General features: G+C 42.7%; 1 protein-coding gene across 18 annotated transcripts in view; it reads right to left on the reverse strand.

Moving 5' to 3' along the window:
• DTNA (dystrobrevin alpha) overlaps window positions 1-23976 on the reverse strand; it is a 373309-nt gene that overhangs the window by 83153 nt on the left and 266180 nt on the right. For 17 of the 18 annotated variants that reach the window (XM_075584537.1, XM_075584521.1, XM_075584542.1 and 14 more), the window contains exon 10: window positions 2701-2784. In XM_075584537.1, coding sequence (XP_075440652.1) covers window positions 2701-2784 — 84 coding nt within the window. Of the gene's footprint in view, window positions 1-607; window positions 697-2700; window positions 2785-23976 lie in introns of all 18 variants that reach the window. The other variant, XM_075584567.1, reaches the window with a different exon arrangement.

Consider the following 23976-nt stretch of genomic DNA (forward strand, 5'->3'; position numbering starts at 1 on the left):
GGAAGCTGGTTGCCCGTCACAGAAATACAGCTCAACCCCGTTATAACGCGATCCGTTATATCGCGATGCAAGCGTGGCTCCCAATTTTCGTATTTATGAATACTTTACAACACGATTATTGGTATCTTAAATACTTTATTGTACAATGCACACAATTGTACATTATTTCTAACGCGATCCGCTTATAGCGTGATGTGATTCTTTGGACCCCAAGCACAGCGTTATAAGGGGGTTGAACTGTACATGGGTAAATAAGGAAAACAGAAACGTGAGAGACAGAAAGAGAGTGAGTCTGGCAGGAAGAGAAGAAAATAAATAGATAGGACAAAAGTAACTGAGAATGAGACCTGAAAAAAGAAGGAGTTGAATTGATAGAGGAAGAAGACAAAATACGGAAAGATCATATTTAATATTGTACAACTGAGTTAGGCAGAGAGTGAAGTACAAAATGCTGTATCACTATCTATAATCAGTAGAAGAAAAATGATGTCAGCTATGCTTGTACTGCCCTCACATAAAAGCATCTGTCTAATTTAGCAGTGAGTAATGGGTTAGTGCATCATCTACCCATCTATTGCAATTAGTGGTTTAGTTCTCTCATACTGACCGTGAAATGTTCTGCAGCTGACTTACATACAGTTTATAAGAGAATGTTCATCAGTCACGGGACTGGGTACACTTACACCCTCAAGAAACCTGGATGAGTTAAACAAGTAATCCTGGGTTAAATCCTATGCCAGCACACAAGCATGTTGCCCCGGACGTTACATGGAATTCACATCAACCACAGGTTGACACTAGTAGGATATCGGTTTTATTGCCCCCAAAAAACAAACAATAAAATAGGCAATTTACATCAAAGACTAATTGATGTACAGGAAAACCCATAAAACGACAACACATAAGGATTAATGGCATGCATGGCTGTCAGTATAGTAGCCACGTTTGGGCTTTATTTGTATTAATAGCCTGCCAATATACTGTATACCGAAATATAGTTATCTGAAACAAATGTATGCGTGCCAGCTGTACACACAGATACAGCACGTGTGAGGATTAAAGCTTGTCTAATCAACATATTGAATTTACATTTTTAGCCTAACTGGTGACACAGGAACTATATAGGAAATACTTACCATCTTACTAGGATTCCCAGTCTAAAAAGTCAAGCGTAATGCTATTCCCCATGAATCAATCTTGTTCAACTCTCATACAGTGATACAGTGTCCTTGGATAACTAAGAGTACAGTACTTTAAAGGGTAATAACGTATTCAACCCCAATAATGAATGGTTGAGAACATTTACAAGGTAATAAAAGCAAGCAAGCTTGTAAAAAACAGCGATTACTTTTTTTTTATTTTTTAAATCAGGTGAGGTGTAATGTACTAATAAAATAACATTTAATTCAATGTGTTATATTAAAGCTTCCCCTACCATGTAAGAGTACATACAGATGTAGCGGGTGTTACCACCCCCATTAATGCAAGTTAACGCACAAAATAATGAGTTAACTAGTACGTGTTTTATCTCCTTAACCATTGTTTTCAGGAGCACTACTTTTACTTGACGCACCAGCGTTAATTCAATGCATTGCGTGAACAGGGGTAATGCTGTCTGCTACATCTGTAGGTTAACATGCACGGGTATAGAAGTACTTTATGTGAAAGAGCTATATTCATGAAATATACAAACCAAAACTTAAATGTGATTGATTTTATTTAAGGAATATTAACGTGTATCACAAGGAGAAGGATTCCATATAGTAACTTCTGTCACGTATACAATTGCCCAACTACTATAATGCAATGTTTTATCAGTATGAAGAAGTGTAGCAAACAATCAGCATTTTTTTAATCCTTATTATGATAGGAGTGAATCTGTAATGCAACACAATCCATGATCATACAGTACTATACAAAAAAACACAAGATCAACATGTTTATATATACACAGAGATGTATATGTATATAGCCACACTACTTAGGATGTCTTAGCATAGATCAGTTGAGTTTTTCATAATCTACTTCTTCGTGTGTGAACAGGTATCTTCTTTGTATACAAACAGGTTTATTCTTCACGTTAAATCACGAAGAGACGTGATGTTTCCCAAGCTTTGTACACATTTTTACATCCATGAAGAATTCTCTTGTTGGTTTATTAAAAGGTATCACAACCTACAGTATAACGGATCAACAGTTCTCCCACAGCAATATGGCTACTTAAAGGTATATGCATGTGTGTACTGTATATGAAAGTACCAAGGCTGTATATTGGAAGGTAAAAGGAATAGTACAGAAAGGAAATAGCAAGGAATACTTCTTATATCTAAAAAAAAAAAAAATATTTGACAGACAAGAGATGAACTCAGGGATATATATATATATAAAAAACATAGTGTGTATATATATATATATATATATATATATATATATATATATATATATATATATATATATATATCATACAGTATATATATTATATATATAAAAACATACAGTATATGTTTTTTTATATATAATATATATACACTGTATATATATATATATATATATTATATATAAAAAAAATTTGGGGGGGGCCTCAACGCCAGGACACTCAGACAATATAAATAAATACACATGGTAAATGTTGAAGTCTTGCAGTATCTCAGATTCTGAATACTGCAGAATTTATGGGACACAAGTTTCTACAGTACTTACATTTTGTTCGTGAAAGGACTTCCTGAGGAGGGAACAGAGTGAGAGAAGATTGTGTCATTCATGCTGGTAACAGGTCTGGGAGGCCTACAAGAGAAACCCGTGTATTAAAGAAACATCTATTCTTGTGCATGGCCTGCTGTATGAATGTGCATAAGAAAATATATATTTAGTCTTTCAAAATCCTATGGCAATGAGGCAACATTTCCCATACAAACATAGCAACTCCTAAAGACAGATCTCTAATGCTGATTGATATGTTTGGCAATGGTTGGCACACATACTGTAATGCATTTGTTATATGATAATGACTTTTTCACTACCATCTTACTGTACATGGAATAATATTTCATTAGGATGAGAGAAAGTGAATTAGAAGGTTATTGCTAATACAAGTCAACAAGTCACAGTACTTACCAAGTATCTCTTTTGCAGCAATAAAAAAACAGAAAGGGTACATGAATAGGTATATGTCATTTTAATGCTAAAGGTTTGTAAAATGTGATTTTTTTTTATGTTGTGTAAAAACAACATTCGGTAAGACCATCATGATCGACAAAAGGAAAAGCTGTGTAATGAAGTGAAAGAGTGAGACAGTAAAAAGTAAATATTATACAATAAAAAGGCAACATTACACAAGCCCTAAAACACTAATAATTATGCTTCCCCGACACCAAGTGCTCCCTTCCCTGCTTCACAATGCAATCCATAACGTCTACTCTCCATATGTCTCACATTATACCAATTAGATAGTAAGTTCTTCCCTTCTACTGACAACTCTGTATTTACTTATTTGTTGTTATTTCTCTTAATAATGAAAGGACCTTTGCCTTAAAAACAAAAAAACCCCATTGGATGGTAAGCAGGAGGTTTCCGGAGCTGAACCACGTTAATTTCAGCTCCAGGGACCCCCTGCTCCCCGAGATGCTTACATCAAAAGGGGAAGCTGGTATCTCAGTCCCGCCGCACACGAGCCAATAGAGAACCGCAAGGGATGACTTCACAGCCTCCTATTGGTCCACAGATGAGAGTCCTTTAAACAGACATTTTCTGTGCCCTGCTGGGGCTGCTACCGGCATCACCTTCTGATTTAGGTAACTTGGGAAGAAAGGGGCACCCAGAGCAGAAATCAACGCGCTCAGCTCTTGAGGTATAGAGGTACTGTATATAGAGGTATAGCCACTCTCACTTACTCTCCCTCCTACTTTCACTCAATTCCCCCTCACTCAGAATTCCTCTGACCTCAGTCACAATTCCTGCGCCCTTTACAATCCCCCCCTTTAGTCACAAACCTCCCCCCATCACAATACCTCCCCCCCCCTACTTTACTCACAATCCCAATAGACACACACAAAGGTTCCAGGAGTGCCCTGACCTTCCTTATACTTCCCTAACTTAGGTTAAAAGCTGAATACTGTAGTTAATGCTATAAAAAATACAGTGAATTAGCAGGAGGCTATTGCATGGGAATAGCACCACATGGTGCGTTTCTGTGTTCTGCCTCAGTGACAGACTGTTGCTGGCGTTTGACGTCAGCACATGATTCACTGTTTATAGACATTCCTGAATATTATCCTGTACTAAAGCTCCAAGTAGCTTCCCCACTATTGAGTCAGGCGTACCGGTCTGTAATTCCCTGGTTGTGATCTGGTTCCCATTTTAAATATAAGCACCACATCTGCTTTATGCCAATCTTGGGGTACCGAGTCTTTGGAAATGGAGTCCTTGAATATTAAATGTAATGGTTTTGCTATTACTGAACTTAGCTCCTTAAAAACCCTTGGCTGCATGCAATCAGGGCTTTGGGTGTGGTCTTTTTTGCAATTTGCAAATTATTTATTTATGATCTCTGCCGTCTCCTTATTCTCTTTTCTAAACTTTTTGTTATTAAGGTACTTGAAGAACTTTTAGGGTTGATCTTACTTTCTATTGCAATCCTTTTTACGTTTTCAATTTTTGCTAATCTGATTGCCCATTTGCAACTTTTATTGCATTCCTTATAATGCTGATACGATGCCTCTGTCCCTTCTGACTTTAATCTAAATGCCTGCCTCTTCCTTTCCCTACCTGTTTATTTAGCCACATTGGGAATGCCCTTTTTCTTCCCAATTTATTCCTTGTAGACTCTTCCTTAGTGTACTAAAATCTGCCTCTCTAAAACGAAGTGTCTTTGTTTATCCTATATAATATGGTTTCTTAATAGTTTATTTCAAATGCGACCATGTTATGATCACTGTTTCCCAAATGTTCCCTGACTTCAATATTTGTTATTACGTCTACATTGTTTGATATTACTAAATCCAGCAATGCCCCTCTCCTGGTTGGTTCCTCAATCATTTGGATCATGTACTGAAGTTGTCTTTTAGTACTCAAACAAACTGTTTCCTTTAGTTGTACTGCTAATCTCATTGCTCCAGTCAATGTCCAGATAAATAAAATCACCCATTAAGACATTACTTAGTTTTGCTGCCTTCTTCATTTGCAAAAGTATGTATGTATATCTTTATTTATATAGTGCCACCCATGTACATGGCGCTTCATAGCAGTAATACACGTGACATAACATTTAAACACATAATGGGAACAAGTGCTTTAAGACATAACAGTAAAACCAGGAAAAGGAGTCTCTGCCCTGCAAGGGCTTACAATCTAAGTGGTAAGTAGGGAAAACTTACACAGACAGTAGGAGGGTGTTCTGGTGCACATTGTTTTTTGCAGATTTGGATTTGCCTCGGATCAGCCGATTTTCTTTGGTCCACGGATTTCCGTGAATCAGTCTCAAAAAGGATGATTTGTCTTGTCCAAATGTTTTTTAATTTTTATTACTGACTATCCACATGGCGGATTAATAATACGTGGTCGGATTGTTAAGAATCCACTTTGCGGATTTTTAACAATCCGCCAATGGATTGCGGAATCCGCTGATTGGATTCCTGAAAGGTCAGTTCATATGAGCTGTAAAGTAACAGCCAACACGGAGCTACCCATATGTATAATATTCATTAAAGAGGTCTGTTTTAAGATGGGTCTAAAAATTGGAGAGAGAGGGTGCTAGTCAGATATTGAGGGGAAGGGCATTCCAGAGGTGCGGGGCAGTCAGTGAGAGAGGATTTAGGCTTCCTCGATATTACAGATATTTATCTGGTTTATAATATATCCCTAGAAACAATTTTCTTTGTCTTTTTACCACCATTAAAAATGTATACCAAAAAATCTCCACATTTTAATCAATCCCTTCAAAAACATCTTTATTTATAATAGGTTTTTAAATCTGGTTTAACATAAACATACTCTACTTTCTCCTCTATTTGGTCCAACTTTCCAAAAAAGGTAATTACCTCCTCTGAATGAATTGCCCAGTTGTGAGTTTCATCCCATCATGCGTCAGTATTGCCTATAATATAATATTGCTCTTTTCTGGCTCTAATTTCAAACTCCCGCATTTTATCTGCAAGGCTTCTTGCATTAGCAAGGATGAGCTTATGGTTGCTACCAGTCTGTACTATAATTAGCTTATCTGCTCCTGCCATTCTACTCCCATTGATTTTAGTATTTAGAAATTTACTAGTATTTGTATTTAATTTGGGTGCCTCCCTGCTTGGTAAACTCCCACTTCCCCCACTCCACCCCATGGCCCATAGCTATTTCCCCATTCCTATCTATTTTGTCTTGTCCATTACATCTTGCTTGTCCCTGCCCCTTCCTTGCTAGTTTAAAATCTTTTCCAACCTTTTTAACATCCTCCCCCCCCGCACAGAAGATTCCTCTTCGTTGAGGTGCATTCATCCCTACTATAAAGATATATAAAGATAGCACCACTCAGAAAAGAACTCCCAGTTCTCTAAACATCCAAACATCTCCTTCATACCACACTTTATTAGCCATGTATTAACCTCCCTAAGCTCCAACTGCCTTAATGGGGTAGTGTATGGCACTGGTAGCATTTCTGAAAATATGTCCTTGCCTTAAGCTTGCGGCCTAGATCCCGGAAATCAGTATTATGACCATCCATCCTGCTTTAATTTTATAATTGGCGCCAATGTGCACCAAAACCGCCAGGTCAGTCCCAGCTCCCCCCAACAATCTGTCTATTCGATCTGCAATGTGCCAAACCTGAGCCCCCGGAAGACAACAAACTGTACAGGTCATGCGGTCACAGCAACAGATTGCCATCTCTACCTTCCTAATTGAGTTCCCTACCACCACAAACTGCCTAGGTCTGAGTATCCTGAGTCCCCTCTGTGCTGGAGGAAGTATTCCCCTGTCTGCTAGAGCCTTGTCATTCCTGCCCTTACTCCCCCCATATCTTCACTCAATCTGGCAAATCTATTGGGATGGGTCAGCTCAGAACTGGCCTGCCTCTTCCTCTCCCTCCTGCTTCCCCTTCTAATTGTTATCCAGCTATCTACCACTTCTAGGTTCTCAGTAACAGCTCCACACTCTGCATCACTAATCTGAGCTAGGACCTGCTCAGTGGCAATAAACTCCTTTCAAGATTGCTAAGGTACCTCAATGTTGCCTCTTCAGATCAACAATCTCAGACTCCAAAGAGACTACCTGTATATTTCCACAGAGTTCTGCTCCCTGGAACGGCTGCTCAAAGTGCACACACAGTACATGTGACAAGATGCGCGCTCAGTGGCATTCTCAATCCTGCTCATTATTGCTACTATGGAGTATTAAGTGCCACCCAACATATTAGTGAACTAAATTAACTACCTTGTTTCCAACCTCCTTTGTTTCAACTCCTGGTTATAACTCTACATTTAATCGAATTGCACTTGAACCAAACTGCAATTCTGTCACACAGCTCAGTGCTCGCAGGCTCTGAATAGTTTAGATGTAAAAAAAGAAACCGCAGCTGGATTAGAGTTTCCTTGTGTGTATTGCTCTTATGGTAGCCTGTACAGTAGAGAGTCATTCTCAATGTTTTCTTTTTATTAGCCACAGTAAAGTCTTGTGTGCCCTGATTGCGGTCGGTTTCTTATGTTGGTTTCAAAAAGAGTATTAGATTTGCAAATAAAACAGCCTTGCTGTGTGTTTACGAGGGGAGGGTGGAAATGTAGGGGTCTCATTCAAGAAAGTAGAGAATGAAGAAGATATATGGGTTGTTAAAGGTAAATAATGGATCAATGATATTTATTCATGTAGAAAATTAGATAGAGACCCCTCTCTGCAAAGTGGGGGGCGCGCCACCCAGAGGGGGCGCGAGACTCGCTCCAGGGGGCACGGGGTTTACAGAGGCCCCCGCACACTTCCCGCATGCATTTAAATTAATGCCGGGGGAGCTGCAGGGTCTTTGTAAACTTCTACTTACCTTGTTTCAGATGCTCCTGGTCACGCGTCGCAATGGCAACGCGGCGTCAAATGACGCTGTGGGATCATGCAACATCGCATTGCCATGGCAACGTGACGTCACGACGCCAGGACGTCTCAAGCAAGGTAAGCAAGGGGGGGGCAAGGAGAGGGGGACAGACGGCAGGGGGCGCAGGGAAAAAAGATTGCGCTCCCCTGCTCTAGTACACGTGGGTAGTAAAGTAGATACTAGCCACAGAATAACAGAACATGAGAGCTGTGAGAGGGCAGAAATGTGGATGCAAAAGAAAGGTACAACCAAAAAGGTTGAAAAAGGCATATTACGTATTATTTTGGGCCAGGGAATAGGTTTACAGAAAGCATATTTGGGTTTAAAGGTCGTTGTAGTCTCCTTAGATTTATTGAAATATATCATACCGAACCACTTTTAGTTTTACTGCTGTGGTACCATTTATGCAATTGTTACAGTTCACAGTTCCCTACGGTAAGCCTGAGCCTCTCGTCGCATTTTGCTTTTTCAAATGGCAAAGCTGTCAATTTTCTACCAAAGGTCAATGCTACCAGCAAACGTGAAACAGAAAAACAAGTTCCCCAGGGTGTGTAAAGCACAGGGCTACAAAAGACTCCAGAGCGCAAATATTTCCAGGTATATGTGAAAAAAAGAAGACACAAAAATATCACTTGTATTAATCTTACTGGTTTGCACTATTTTTGTATTTTCTTTTTTTCACGTATACCTGGAAATATTTGCTCTCCGGAATCTTCTGTTGCCCTGCTCCTTGGACTTGGATTGAGTCTTTGTCAGGAGTAGCACTACTTCCAGGGATTGTGTATTATATGATTATTTTTCTATCACATACACACGATTTAATAAATTTCCGCTATTGAAGTGATATTTGTGCTTGATTCTCTTTGGTTTTGTAAAGTATAGGCCAGTCTTGAAACAGCTGAAGGGCCCTTAGCCACGCTACCAGGACATCCCCCACTGCCCGTGATAGCCCTAGTGCCAAGTGTGATCCTGAGTATGCTCCTAAATAGATCACAGTCCCAGTAGCCCTGCACTTATCAGTTGGCGACACTAACAACCTCAGGATTTGTGTAAGTTAACCTTATTGAAAGAAGATTGTAAATTATGCCTATATTGCTGTAGTTCGCAGTGTGAGAAACGCTGCAAAAAAATAGTGTCTCTCCCTGAGATTTTGGTCTTAATGACAAGTTTAAAGTCAGAAGAAGGGGAGTTTGTACATTTAGACTACTATATACGTACCTGTGTCTTTGCAAATACGTTTTCAGTTCTGAGAAAATGAGCTATGAGCATGAAGAATTACAAGGATGATAGCAGATGATTTGTAGTTGGATAGATGGTTATTACCTATAACTAACACAAACCACTGATAACCAAATTCATAATGTATATTAAAAGACCTGTGCAAGCAACCAAGAGAAATGTCTTAAATATAATAAAGCCAGACAGGCAATTCAATAAAGCAAATGTTCAGAGTTCATTTAATGGCTGAACATTGATCCCATTTAGCACAATTTTTTAAATCACTGCAAATCATGAATGTATGTACTGTATCAGTAACGGGTGTGCAAATTGAGTAAAACTGCTACAAACACATATCTACAGCTACAGTATGTATTTAATGTCGGTACAATATTATCAGTAAAACTAAAGAAGACGATACCACTTAAGTAGGATTATTTGCAGTGTTCATACTTGGTATAATTTTAGCATCACCGCCAATGTGTGCACATAAAGCTAACAGATCTGCACATTTTGTGAAATTGCTATAGTGACCTGTGTACCAATCCTAATTTAACTTGGTCCAAGGACGCCAGTCAACATAATTTCAAGCAAAACTGAACAGCTCTGAAGAAATGTTTTAAAACGAGTTACTTGTATAAAAGTTTGTTCTGGAAATGCAGGTAGTAGAGATAATTTGACTATATGGGGCCTATGCTATAAGCATCGATAAGCCACTTATCAAGGCCTTTTCGCCAAAAAGGCCTACTGCTATTCAGTAAGCCTCGATACGTGACCGATAAAAGCCTTTATCTGCATTTCCCCCCCCCCCCCCAACAAAATCGCCAGTCGAGCCACGAAAGGGTGGGTAGCGAGATGGGTGAAGGTGGTATTTGGCCCTTGGTGGGTGTTTCGGCTTGCGGGGGTGTGGGGGGTTTGCAGGTGGAGTTAACTCCTTCATTACCTTTATACCGTTAATACCGGTAAGGTAATGAAGGGGTTAAGTCCTCCCGCTACCACCCGGTAGGCCTAAACATCCATCGGTTAGCCGCTAAGGTAATGAAGTTGCCTGTAAATGCATTTTTATTGCATGGGACTTATGCCGGGGCTTATTATTACCCACAATAAACAAAAATACACACAACAACCCTACTACCCACCTCCTCTACCCCCAAAAACCCCTCCAACACATACAGTAAAGTAATTGGCAAAATTACTATTATCCACATGGATAATAGTGCATTTGCCCATTATAAAATCAAACATTAGCCAGCCAGCCTAAAGCAAATAAACCTTTCTACTTACTCCTGCCATCATGAAGGGCGTCCTCATCAGCATACTGCAGGTCCATGTCCTCCGATGCCAGCAAGAATACAAGAAAAAATACAATCTAATGGCCCCTAACCCCTTAATCACCTTAGCGGTTAATAACCACTGTAGTAATTAAGGGGTTAACCCACCCTCCCCGCTACTCACCCAGAAGGCCTAACCACCTACCCCGGGACCACTATATCCACCCGGCACCCATTGATTGGCACAGTGGTATATCATACCCATATAATATGGCATGATAAGCCACTATAGCAGTCAATGATAAACCTAATAAAAAAGCATGAAGGCCAAAAATACACAATAATAAAATATATACACAAGCACCTAAACACCACAATTGAAGAAATAAAATAATTAGCCAACGAATCAATTAAAGAAATAAAACTAGTAGCCAACAAAGCAATTAATGAATTAAAACCAGTAGCCAACAAAACAAATAATACATTTAAAACTCTAACCAATCCTAAAATGTACTAAAAACAACTCATCCAAATTCACAACAATTTAATCCAAACAATAAACAGAAATCGAAAAAAATAAGAATCAATAGAAAACAAGCATTTGTCAAAAAATGCATTGGCTGTCACTGTATTGATCTGTACCCTAAGGCCGAGTCCATAGACGGACAGGCCGTGCTGAGCCGTGCGGACGCTCAGCTCTGAGCCCCTGCATCCTCAATAAGGATGCCTTGAGAAGGGGCTCACGCGAGCATCCGCAGGCGTGCTGACGAGTTGGAGGTTTCAGCCGAGTGCCAAGCTGTTTTTCAGTGCGCTGTCGGCTGAAAACATCCAATCAGCGCGGAGCTGCGTCAACGTCATGGCGCCGTGACGTCGACGTCGGTGCGTCGCGGGCGATTGGCCCAGCGACGTCACTGCCCCACCTCCCTCAGTCTCCCTCCGCCTTCGATCGCGCCCGCTGGCTCGCCTGCATGGGCAATAAATCGCGCAGACTTCAGCAGGCGAGCCTCAGCGTCAGCGCGGCTCGGCTCAACCCTCTATGGCCCCGGCCTAAAGGGTGCTATGTGCTTTATGAAACCCTCAGATAGCAACTTTATTCAAAAATATTTCTGTCTATGGCATGATGATTTATAAAAACCTTCTCAGTAATTGAATATTGATGTTGGTACTCTAGACCAGGAGAGCGCAAACTTTTGAAGCTGCGCCCCCCTGTATTTCCTTCCCCACTCTGGCGCCCCCTCCCCCCCCTCCTACCCACATCAAATGACGCTGCAGGATCATGTGATGTCACATCATGTGACCTGCAACGTCATATGACATGTGTGACGTCACGTCAAATGGCCCGTAGCGTAATTTGATGGTGCGTTGCCACGGGGACGCGTCACACAGCCATCTGAATCCCGGTAAGAGGAGTGTTGCGGCAAAACAAATGTATTGCCGCCGCCGCGTGCGCTTATAGTAAGTGCGACACAACGGATCGACGAGAGCGACACTGGCAGCGCGAATTTCTGAAGCCGGTCAAATTTAATTTTTCAGAGGCTGTCGCCACATGTGACAGCCTCTGAACCAATCAAAGACCTGGTCGCCCGCGACGTTGCCGGAAAGCGAATTACAGAGGCGGCCGCCTTTATCCTAATGTGGCCGCCACCGTGGGAATTTTAAAACCGCGGAGGCGCGTGGCTTCTTTTCGGCCGGTTTCCCGCGCCTCGGGCGCTTTCAATGATAAGCGCCATTAGCACTTATCTGATGATGGGGCCGCCGCGTGGGAAACTCAGATACAAACAAAGAAAATGACCGGATAAATCAGGGTAAGTGTTAGAATAAAGGTGGCCGCGACAGTACAACTTTCGCTAGCGGCGACGGGTGATGTCATCCATCGCGTCGCCGTCACGCGCACTATAATCGCGGCCTAAGACTGCTACAAGCTATGTAGCTATATACAATGTTGCAATTCTAAGCATCAAATAAGTATCAAGCAAAGAAGAGCATGTCAACATAATGTGGTAATATATCTATTTCGTTTGGAGGCAAGCTTGCCATTAATTAGATGCTGATATCTAGTGCAATAGCAAGCAAGGTCTCAGCACCTAATAACCCCGGAGTATTTAAGTCTATAACAGAAGTCCATATAGGGGACGTTCTAACTAGCATTTGACAGTATCTATTATTTAAGCTTTGTACTGTATACTGTATAATCACCTCAACAAAGATTACATTGCCTTTGTATATATAAGAAGCATATATGGGGCCAGGCTAAGGGCCTATACTAGGATATCCCTTACCCGTGCTGTGCGCTGTATGAAACCCTCAGATAGCAACTTTGTGCAGAAATATATCTGTCTGAGTCAAGCATCTAGCTACTATAGCTCTTATTAGTAACATAGTGGCATATATTCCAGTACACTGATCATATACTGGGGAGACAGCAAACTTAGACTGAGATTGAGTGTGATTGTGATCTGAGACACCACTATCTCCACTCTTAAGTATTTTGGTATTATTTAAAGTTGACTCCAGTGAAATTGAACTGAAGTTACACCAACTCTTTTAATCTATCGTAGTACAAGTCCCAAGGTCAGATGTTAATCAGTAATAATTAACTGTTAAGGAGTAAACTGCTCTCGTTACACCATAGCAATTTATGGGAAGGACATTGATTATGGATATATTACATTACTTTCATCATCATAACATATATGATTTAGATATCTTGTGATGTTATTTATATCTACTAGCCCTCTAAGCAAAAACTGAAACATTGGTAGCTAAGAGGACAACTATATAAATATTTGACACAAGACTAGAACAGTCTCTTAGAATCAATAAGTGAACACCACTACTTCTTAAGTATTAGTACCACTGACCATGGACACATAACTTTGCACTCGTCGTGTTTCTGTTTATACCCCTTTATTTTAATAATAATACTAATAAAATTATTTTAAGCCATGTAACTTTAGATATCATATTAGGGTACCTGAGTGGTTTTGATAACCAGGTTATTTTTCTTTGGTTCATACAGTCCTTGCAATATAGTTTGTTTTGCCAAAAAATAAAACAACTATTTGCACTTCACATTGCGAAAAACACAACCTGATTAAGCAGTCTCACGGATGACAGAGCCGAACAGGTAATCATTGTGAGATAACTTTCCCAACATACCCTGAATATATGTTACAAGAGACAATGCATTTTAATGCCTTCCCTTCACGATGGTCATATATCTAAGGATCTCACTGTGACGGTAAGGGTAAATGTGACTGCTTTTTAATAAAGGTCAGGCCTGCCATTACCCCTACCTGTCAATAATACATCTGTATTATGTATATGTATATATACACCAGAGGTGAGAAACTCATCTCAGTTTTAGTTGTGGAAGGGAATTTTTAAGAAGAAGCAGCTTGGAAAGAAGCTGTGTGCAACTGGGAGATGGTGCAGAGGATTGCAGGTAGAAAGAAGCACAGGGTAAATCGCTTTAGGGAGTTCCCTGCATCTAAGCTTATAGGGTACCCCAGTTTCCCAGTTGTAAGTGTGTGCTGATTTACTGTAAATAGTTGTAGATATTCCCTTTTCCAATAAATTAATTTTATACACTCTGTGTTTCTGTCTGGCGAATTGATCCCTGGTGTGAGAGTCCTGGTCTCCCGTGACATTCACCTTTGCAGGACTAGCACCTATTTTTTATTATAAAACACACAATCCCTGCAAGCACTAACCCCAGCACCCACCACATCATATCATATATACAGTGGTGTGAAAATGAAAGTACACACTCTTTGAATTCTATGGTTTTACATATCAGGACATAATAACAATCATCTGTTCCATAGCAGGTCTAAAAATGAGGTAAATACAACCTCAGATGAACAACAACACATGACATATTACACTGTGTCATGATTTATTTAACAAAATTAAAGCCAAAATGGAGAAGCCATGTGTGAAAAACTAAGTACACTCTTACTGCTTCCATAGGAATTAAGATGCTAAGTAGCAGACAGGTGCTGCTAATCAAATGCCGTTGATTAATTTATCATCAGCAAGTGGGACCACCTCTATAAAAGCCGAAGTTTTAGCAGTTTGCTGGTCTGGAGCATTCAAGTGTGTGTTAACACAATGCCAAGGAGGAAAGACATCAGCAATGATCTTAGAGAAGCAATTGTTGCTGCCCATCAGTCTGGGAAGGGTTATAAGGTAATTTCCAAACAATTTAAAGTCCATCATTCTACAGTGAGAAAGATTATTCAAAAGTGGAAAACATTCAAGACAGCTGCCAATCTTCCCAGGATTGGACGTCCCAGCAAATTCACCCCAAGGTCAGACCGTGCAATGCTCAGAGAAATTGCAAAAAACCCAAGAGTTACATCTCAGACTCTACAGGCGTCAGTTAGCATGTTAAATGTCAAAGTTCATGACAGTACAATTAGAAAAAGACTGAACAAGTATGGTTTGTTTGGAAGGGTTGCCAGGAGAAAGCCTCTTCTCTCTAAAAAGAACATGGCAGCACAGCTTAGTTTTGCAAAGTTGCATCTGAACAAACCACAAGACTTCTGGAACAATGTCCTTTGGACAGATGAGACCAAAGTGGAGATGTTTGGCCATAATGCACAGCGCCACGTTTGGCGTAAACCAAACACAGCATATCAGCACAAACACCTCATACCAACTGTCAAGCACGGTGGTGGAGGGGTGATGATTTGGGCTTGTTTTGCAGCCACAGGACCTGGGAACCTTGCAGTCATTTAGTCGACCATGAACTCCTCTGTATACCAAAGTATTCTAGAGTCAAATGTAAGGCCATCTGTCCGACAGCTAAAGCTTGGCCGAAATTGGGTCATGCAACAGGACAATGATCCCAAGCACACCAGCAAATCTACCACAGAATGGCTGAAAAAGAAATGAATCAAGGTATTGCAATGGCCCAGTCAAAGTCCAGACCTCAACCCGATTGAAATGCTGTGGCTGGACCTTAAGAGAGCTGTGCATAAACAAATGCCCACAAACCTCAATCAACTGAAGCAACGTTGTAAAGAAGAGTGGGCCAAAATTCCTCCACAACGATTTGAGAGACTGATAAAGTCATATAGAAAACGATTACTTCAAGTTATTGCTGCTAAATGTGGTTCTACAAGCTATTGAATCATAAGGTATACTTAGTTTTTCACACATGGCTTCTCCATTTTGGCTTTATTTTTGACATGCAGCCACGTCAGGGCATGACCACTCTGCAGGTCCTAACACTACCTGTCAATATTCGCATTTACCTCTACAATGGAGGGAGATGGAGTGGTCAGACACAGAAAGTTGCACGAGTCTGGGATACAGGGAACATGAAATAGGAAAAACAGGGTCATGTTATTCTTACACATGTCTCATCCCTGATTCCTGGCTTATGGAGGTACCAGGGACCCTACGGGTTCAGGGGTAACCAGAGGGCCTAAACCTTTATTATGGTTACCCCCCTCCCATCACAGCATCCACCCTAAATGCCAAGGTGGTCAACCCAAAAGCATATGTTCTGGGGTATAGCTCTCTATAGCGGATGACCAGGAATAGAAGAAAACGGCCACTTGTGTGAGTATTTTCTTCTCTTATTAGGCCTATGCTTTCCGTTTCATTTACCAAGGACTATTTTTTCAAAGATTTAGGACATTTATTCCCCCTTCAAAATCAAAGGTACAGTAAACTTACATTTTCATAAGGAATATCACTTTAGACTCAATGTGATCTCATTAATATAAACATTACAAATGCCCAAGGAAGATGGATTCACTGTTATTTTGTCCTGCCTATTGGAAGCCAGAATAAAGTTTTACCGGTTACAATAGATGGTAAGAGTGATACCGAGTACTACTGCTTTTTTATTCACAGATAAACTCCAACCTCTCTGTACCATTAGAAAAAATATAGCAAATCTTTTTTTAAGTGGTCAAAAATATTGTGATGTCCAACCATTAAGTACACTGTTAATACATTTGAACAACACTTGGACAGTAATATTAGGTTCAATTAATTATTTATTTTTATCCATTCGCAGTTTAAGCTTTTCCTTTATAGACCACTTGGATATGCTATTTGAAATGACTGCCTATAAACACAGCTGCGGGCAGAGTACCTGATCTGTTTAGTTACAGATCTTACAGTGTGAATTATATAGAAGGGAGTCCTAGCAACAGAGCTTTCAAAACAAGCCATGCCAGATAGAATGTCCAAGGGCAATGAGAAGGGAGTGAAGGAACTGCAGAGGTGGAAATCGGCAAAATATAAGAAGGAGCTATAGACAAATATTGCTGACATGAAACACAAGAAAAAAGTATATGAATATATCAATTTTAAAATTTCAGTTTATGGAGCTTCAAAATATCTGTCGTTGAGAGTAATTTCGTATCTTAAATATGAAGTCCCAGCAGAGGTATCCAATGAAGTGGCAGCAGACTTAGGACGCTTTGGCGAAAGGGTTAAACTAAATGACCCTTTTTCAAGAAAATATATAGGTAATGCACTGTGTATTTTTGTCACATTGGAAGTAGCTTTGGGCATCTTTGTTTTTTGTTGCCTCATTTTTCCATCAGTATATTAACCCTTTAAGTACTAGTGTTGACCTTAGATCTGCATACTTCAGATCCCAGGTTCACACGACAATATTTGTGTTCTATACACTCACGTACAATCCTCTAATACTGCGTTAGTGGTTAGGATTGGTGCACAACAATGGTTATCAACAATCAATATCAGAACACCTGGCTGTATTACACAGCAGCCTTGTGTAAGGTTTTCTGGCTTTTGGTGCACAAACCAGTACTTAGTATACTGTGGCACTACATCTAAGGCTATCACTTCCATTCCCTCACAAAACCATTCCCTAAGTCAGGGGTGAGCAAACTTTTTATGCCGAGCCCCCCTTTTCATCCATAAAATTTCTCGGCCCCCCCCTGCCTGATGTAATCAAAATCACATGGAAAAAAAAAAAACCCTTTATTAAACGGTATACAATATAAATCCAAATATGTTCAAATACTTCCATATTTCAACAGCTCGCGCTTGCAAAATTAGGCTGCGTCCACGCTGCCGCTGAGAGCGGTGACATCACCAACTCTCCAAGCATGAGCACAGGGTGTCCTGCTTAATTTTGCAAGCGTGGATCGGGGCTATTTGTGTGTGTGGCTGTGTGTGTGTGTGTGTGTGTGTGTGTATTGACTGCTGCTGAGCGCACTTCAAAGTCAATTTTGTTTGTCTGCCCAAGCGCCAAGCTTGGGAGAGCGTACGTGCACAAAGGCAATCCTTTGGGGGGGGGCATTCATCCACCTCTTTGCTACCCCCCTTCCCTCTCCCCCCCCTTTTTTTTCTTCCTTCCCCTTCATGCTTTTTGTCTTGCTGTCCCCATTGTCATCCAAACTCCTACCTACAGTATTATTATTTTTTTTCCGTTTTCAATGTTGTGTTTTCACTTTCTTTTTTATTATTTCTGTACATTCATAGTATGATTGATATAGGGGCAGCCTACCCTTTCACTTGCAGAGGATCGCAGCGAAGCAGGTTGCCAGCGGAGGAGAGCAGGAACACAGCGCTATTGCAGGGCAGACACCTAAGGAGGGGCGTTTGACTTCACCGTGCTCGGGCGTGCTCCTCCCCGTACCTCCGAAGCCCCTGCGCGTGCGCTCACACACCATCACGTTGCCGCCACCTGCACTATCCTGTTCAGCCACCCGCACACATCTTCGGCTGCCCGCCCGTGCACATCTTCTTGGCCGCCCCTCGCGCACAGCTTTTGCGTCCTCCCGCGCACAGCGTCTGCCGGCCCGTGCACCCAGTTTTCATCGCACGCCGCCTGCGCCCCCTAAATAATCTTGCGCCTCATTGCCCCCCCAGTTTGCGCACCACTGTATTACAACACACACACTCAATCACCACACACACACACACTCACCACATTTCCTCAATCAATCACCACACACACACACTCAATACCCCCCCCACACACACAATCCCCACACACACAATCCCCACACACACTCAATCCCCCCACACACACTCAATCCCCCCACACACACTCAATCCCCCCCACACACACACAACCCCTCCCCCACACACACACAACCCCTCCCCCACACACACACACACTCAATCCCCCCCACACACAACCCCCCACACACACACAAACTCAAGCCCCACACACACTCAATCCCCCCTCCACACACACACACTCAATCCCCCCCCACACACACACACAATCCCCCCCCCCACACACACACACTCAATCCCCACATACACACTCAATCCCCCTACACACACACAATCCCCCCACACACACACACACACAATCCCCCCCCCCCCCACACACACACACTCCCCCCCACACACACGCACACACACAATCCCCCCCCCACACACTCAATCCCCCTCCATACACACACACTCAATCCCCCCCCCACACACACAATCCCCCCCCACACACACACAATCCCCCCCCACACACAATCCCCCCCCCCACACACACACAACCCCCCCCCCACACACACACAATCCCCCCCCCCACACACACAATACACACACACACACAATACACACACACACTTTCACCTGGGGGGGCGACATGCTCCGATCCCCCAAGCTGCTGAAAACTGGTGCGGGAAGCAGACAGGAAGAGAAGGAGGGGCTGTCTGTGTGCAGAGAGAAGCCCCGCCCCCTCTGCAAGACACAGACATAGAAGCAGCAGCACGGAGCTTCTGGCCGCCCGTGCACAGCTCTGCCCGCCCCCAGGTTTCCCTGCAAGCAGCCCGCACCCCCCTACATAATCTTGCACCCCCCCAAGGGGGCGCGCCCCACAGTTTGCGCACCGCTGCCCTAGGTGATGACTTCATATAAGGAACACTAGAGCCAGTGAATCCACATAACACTGGGCATTAATATAGACTACCATCTATCTGGGGTACACCTTACCCCTAGAGTCATTAAAGCGTTTGAAATCTATTTAATTTTTGTTTTAAACCCCATTGTTTTAACAAGTTTTCAATAAATCATGTTTTAACATTATCATTATCTCACTTAGTGATAGAGTGCTGTATAGGGGTTCTGTTCATCTATATAATGTGGTAATGATTGGGGCTTCTCAGAGCTTGTTGGGTATCTGTGTGTTTATTAACTATGTGCAGCTGGTCTATATATATATTATGTGGTAATGTTTGGGATTTCTCAGAGCTTGTTGGGTATCTGTGAATTTATCCAATGATGTCAAAGCAAAAATATTTTCAATATGGGAAACCCTGATAATTGGCACAAAGCTGTGTATTGAAGTACTTTCTGCCACTAAATTTCAACTGGCAAGACAAGCTGTTTTGTTGAAACATTTCGCAAAAGCACAGCCCGCCTGATTTACCCTTAAACATATTGAACTTATAGAGAAACATAGTTAATTTAAAATAGACAAAGTCAACATTCAGTGTTTGAAGGGAAATAAATCATTTAAACTTAAAATTGGCATGTTGCACGGAATAAAATATAATAGCCCTATACATGCGCAGCTAGTTTACCTTCTTAGAGTAATCTTTACACAGTTCTCTGATTGCCAGTGTATTTTAAACCACAGCGGTCCACACATTTCTATATACTGTATTATGTACGTTTCACTGAGATCACATGTTTTTCACAAACATAAAGCAAACTAAAGTGAGTTGAAAGTTGCAGTCTCACTTAGATCCATTTTTATTTTTCTATTTATTTTTCTGTTTTTTAACTTTTTATTTGTTTTACAATGGAAATGGGAAAGCAAGGGAAGGTTACAATATGACAATGGGTTTACCCCTTTTGTTCCTGCTCATATACTTATTGTGAAATTCTATGGTAGTTTTGTGTTCTGAAGAAGCCTTATAACAATTAGTGCAGCGGTGGTGTGACGCAGGTCCAAATGACCTGCAGCCAGGCAAAAAAACAAAAGGGGAATGAGCAGAAGATCCAAAATCGCTGGCGAAGTCAAAAGGATGTCAAGCTGTGAGGCTGTGGTGCGAGTTGCCAAAAAGGCTGAGCCCTTTGATACAGAAAGCGTTTGAGTTTAGATATTACATGGTAAAGCTTATTTGGTCTGGGTAGGGTTGTACAAATGTAAAAACCAGAAAACATTAAAAAAAATATTTAGAAAACAAATTACATCACCAGCTGCACCCCTCCCCTTTCTGTCTCTTTGCCCCTCTCTGTACCTTCCCCTTCTCCCTCTTTCACACACTCTCTCCCCCCATCCCTCCATTCTCTCTATAACCCATCCCTCCATTCTATCCCCCAATGCTTTCATTCTGTCTCACTCCACCTCCTACCCTTTCTGTCTCTGTGCGCCTCTGTCCCCTCCCCTTCTCTCTCACACTCTATCCCCACATCCCTCCATTCTCTCCCCCATCCCTTCATTCTGTGTCTCACTCCACCTCCTTCCCATTCTGTGCCTCTTTGCCCTCCCCATTCTGTTTTGCTCCCCCTCCCCATTCTGTGTGTCTATCTCTCTCTCCCCATTCGGTGTGTCTGCCTCTCCCTCCCCACTCTGTCTGTATGTCTCTCCCCATTCTGTGTGTCTATCTCCTTAATGTGCATCTCTCTCTCCCCATGATGTTTTTCTCCAGACCCTTTCCTGTTCCTGTCACTATGGAAAAGGTGGAGGGGTTAGTCCTTCGAGGGCCTTGGCAGCAGACACCAGAAGGCACTGACTTCTGGGTCTTGCTGCTGGGGCTCCTCTGAAGCTGCCCCTGCCCCCAGCCTCCTCTGCATCCGCAGTGAGACCCGGCCTCCGGTCTCCTCCCCGCCGGTATCCTCACTCTCCTTCTGCTCTCCTCCCCATTCCGACTTTGAAAACTGGGACAATCAGGAAAAGCCGGGACATTATAAAGAATGTTGGGACACCGGGACAGAACTTAAAACAACGGGGCTTTCTTGGCTAAACTGGGACGTCTGGTCACCATAGCTCTGGGAAACCTTTATACAGTATGTTGGGTGGCTATTAAAAGTGTCCAGCATTGTAATTGCTTTACTTGCTATTATGGCATCTTAAAGATTTTTTGGAAACACTGGTGTGTGTTGCCATCGCAATGGTTCTTTCCAGAACGAAATTTATCACCAATGTCAAACGCCAATGTCATTCGAAAAGCTAAAAAAGTTGACTCAACTGGAAGGAACTACATGATTTATCTCAATTGTAAGACTATTAGAACAGAGAGAGAATATATGTCACAACTGTGAAGTATTAAGCCTACTGACAAAGGAGATTTGAACGATCCAGCCTCTAAACATTATCTAAACATGATCATTCTGTGCCATAAATGCAGGGGATACAGCATATGACATTGCATAGTACACTACCGACCAACTTTATTCTTACTTGGCTAGCTCCGCGAATTTTGGAATATCCCGGTGATGTGCGGTTTTGTATCGTTTTCTCCCGGGGTATATAGCATTATATCGCGCCCGTGATTTAAGCATTTTATTCCCGCTGGCTGCAATACTGCAATGCCGTGTAAAAACGCATGGGGGTGTTTGCGAGCTGTTGTCTTTGAAGCCGAGAAATTCATGAACTGTATATATACAGTATATACTGTATAATAAAAACCCTTATAACCAGTGCTCGACAAATACGGTCGCCAGGTCGCCAGGGCCAACAAGATTTGGCCTCCTGGCGACTCAGCCTCATGGCCGCGCAGCGCACGCGGTTCTATGCTTGTTTAAAAAAAAAAAAAAAAATTTTCAAAATCCTTCTTCCTGATTGGTTTGACGGGACTTGGCGCGATGCAAGGTTTTTTTTTTTTGCCAGCTACAGGCTCTATATAAGCCCACGCACACGAATCATCCTTCCTTTTGTATTCTGCTTGAAGGTTAGTACACCGTTGCCACAGTACACCATTGCCTCACTGACTCCCATCCTCCCCAGCCCGGCATCGATCACAATCAGGAGCCCACGCACCCAAGCAGCATCACTGACCCCCCCCTCCCGACCCCCCAGCCCGGCATCGATCACAATCAGGAGCCCACGCACCCAAGCAGCATCACTGACCCCCCCCTCCCGACCCCCCAGCCCGGCATCAATCACAATCAGGAGCCCACGCACCCAAGCAGCATCACTGACCCCCCCCCCTCCCGAACCCCCAGCCCGGCATCGATCACAATCAGGAGCCCACGCACCCAAGCAGCATCACTAACCCCCCCCCCTCCCAGCATCGATCCCAATCAGGAGCCCACGCACCATCACTGACCCCCCCCCCACTCCCTCCTTGTGTCCAACGGATGCTGTGTCTGTGTGTGTGTGCTATGCTGGGTCTCTGTGACATGCTGGGTGTGTGTGTGTGTGTGACATGCTGGGTGTGTGTGTGTGTGTGTGTGTGTGTGTGTGTGTGTGTGTGTGTGTGTGTGTGTGTGTGTGTGTGTGTGCTGAGCGCCTGGGCTGGCTGGTTTGCTCTATATGAGCAGGAGCAGTGACGTCCTCAATCCTTTCCAGGGCTGTTTATAGAGGAAGTAAGTGCTCCCCCTGCCTCATGCATTACCATCTCCACAGCCCGCCCGACCCCCCCTCCCTCCTTGTGTCCAAAGGATGCTGTGTCTGTCTGTCTTTGTGTGTGTGCTATGCTGGGTCTGTGTGTGTGCTATGCTGGGTCTGTGTGTGTGCTATGCTGGATGTGTGTGTGTGTGTGTGTGTGTGTGAGTGACATGCTGGATTTGTGTGTGTCTGTGTGTGTGACATGCTGGATGTGTGTGTGTGTGTGTGAGAGAGAGACATGCTGTGTGTGTGTGTGTGCGTGACCTATGCTGGGTCTGTGTTTGAAGTGCCTGGGCTGGCTGGTTTGCTCTATATGAGCAGGAGCAGTGACGTCCTCAATCCTTTCCAGGGCTGTTTATAGAGGAAGTAAGTGCTCCCCCTGCCTCATGCATTACCATCTCCACAGCCCGCCCGACCCCCCCTCCCTCCTTGTGTCCAAAGGATGCTGTGTCTATCTGTCTTTATGTGTGTGCTATGCTGGGTCTGTGTGTGTGACATGCTGGATGTGTGTGTGTGTGTGTGACATGCTGGATGTGTGTGTGTGTGTGTGTGTGTGACATACTGGATGTGTGTGTGTGTGTGTGTGTGTGTGTGTGTGTGTGTGTGTGTGTGTGTGTGTGTGTGTGTGTGTGTGTGTGTGTGTGTGTGTGTGTGTGTGTGACATACTGGATGTGTGTGTGTGTGTGTGTGTGTGTGTGTGTGTGTGTGTGTGTGTGTGTGTGTGTGTGTGTGTGTGTGTGTGTGTGTGTGTGTGTGTGTGTGTGACATACTGGATGTGTGTGTGTGTGTGTGTGTGTGTGTGTGTGTGTGTGTGTGTGTGTGTGTGTGACATGCTGGATGTGTGTGACATGCTGGGTGTGTGTGTGTGTGTGTGACATGCTGGATGTGTGTGTGACATGCTGGGTGTGTGTGTGACATGCTGG

The sequence above is a fragment of the Ascaphus truei genome, chromosome 2 (assembly GCF_040206685.1).
Source record: "Ascaphus truei isolate aAscTru1 chromosome 2, aAscTru1.hap1, whole genome shotgun sequence".
Taxonomy (NCBI): domain Eukaryota; kingdom Metazoa; phylum Chordata; class Amphibia; order Anura; family Ascaphidae; genus Ascaphus; species Ascaphus truei.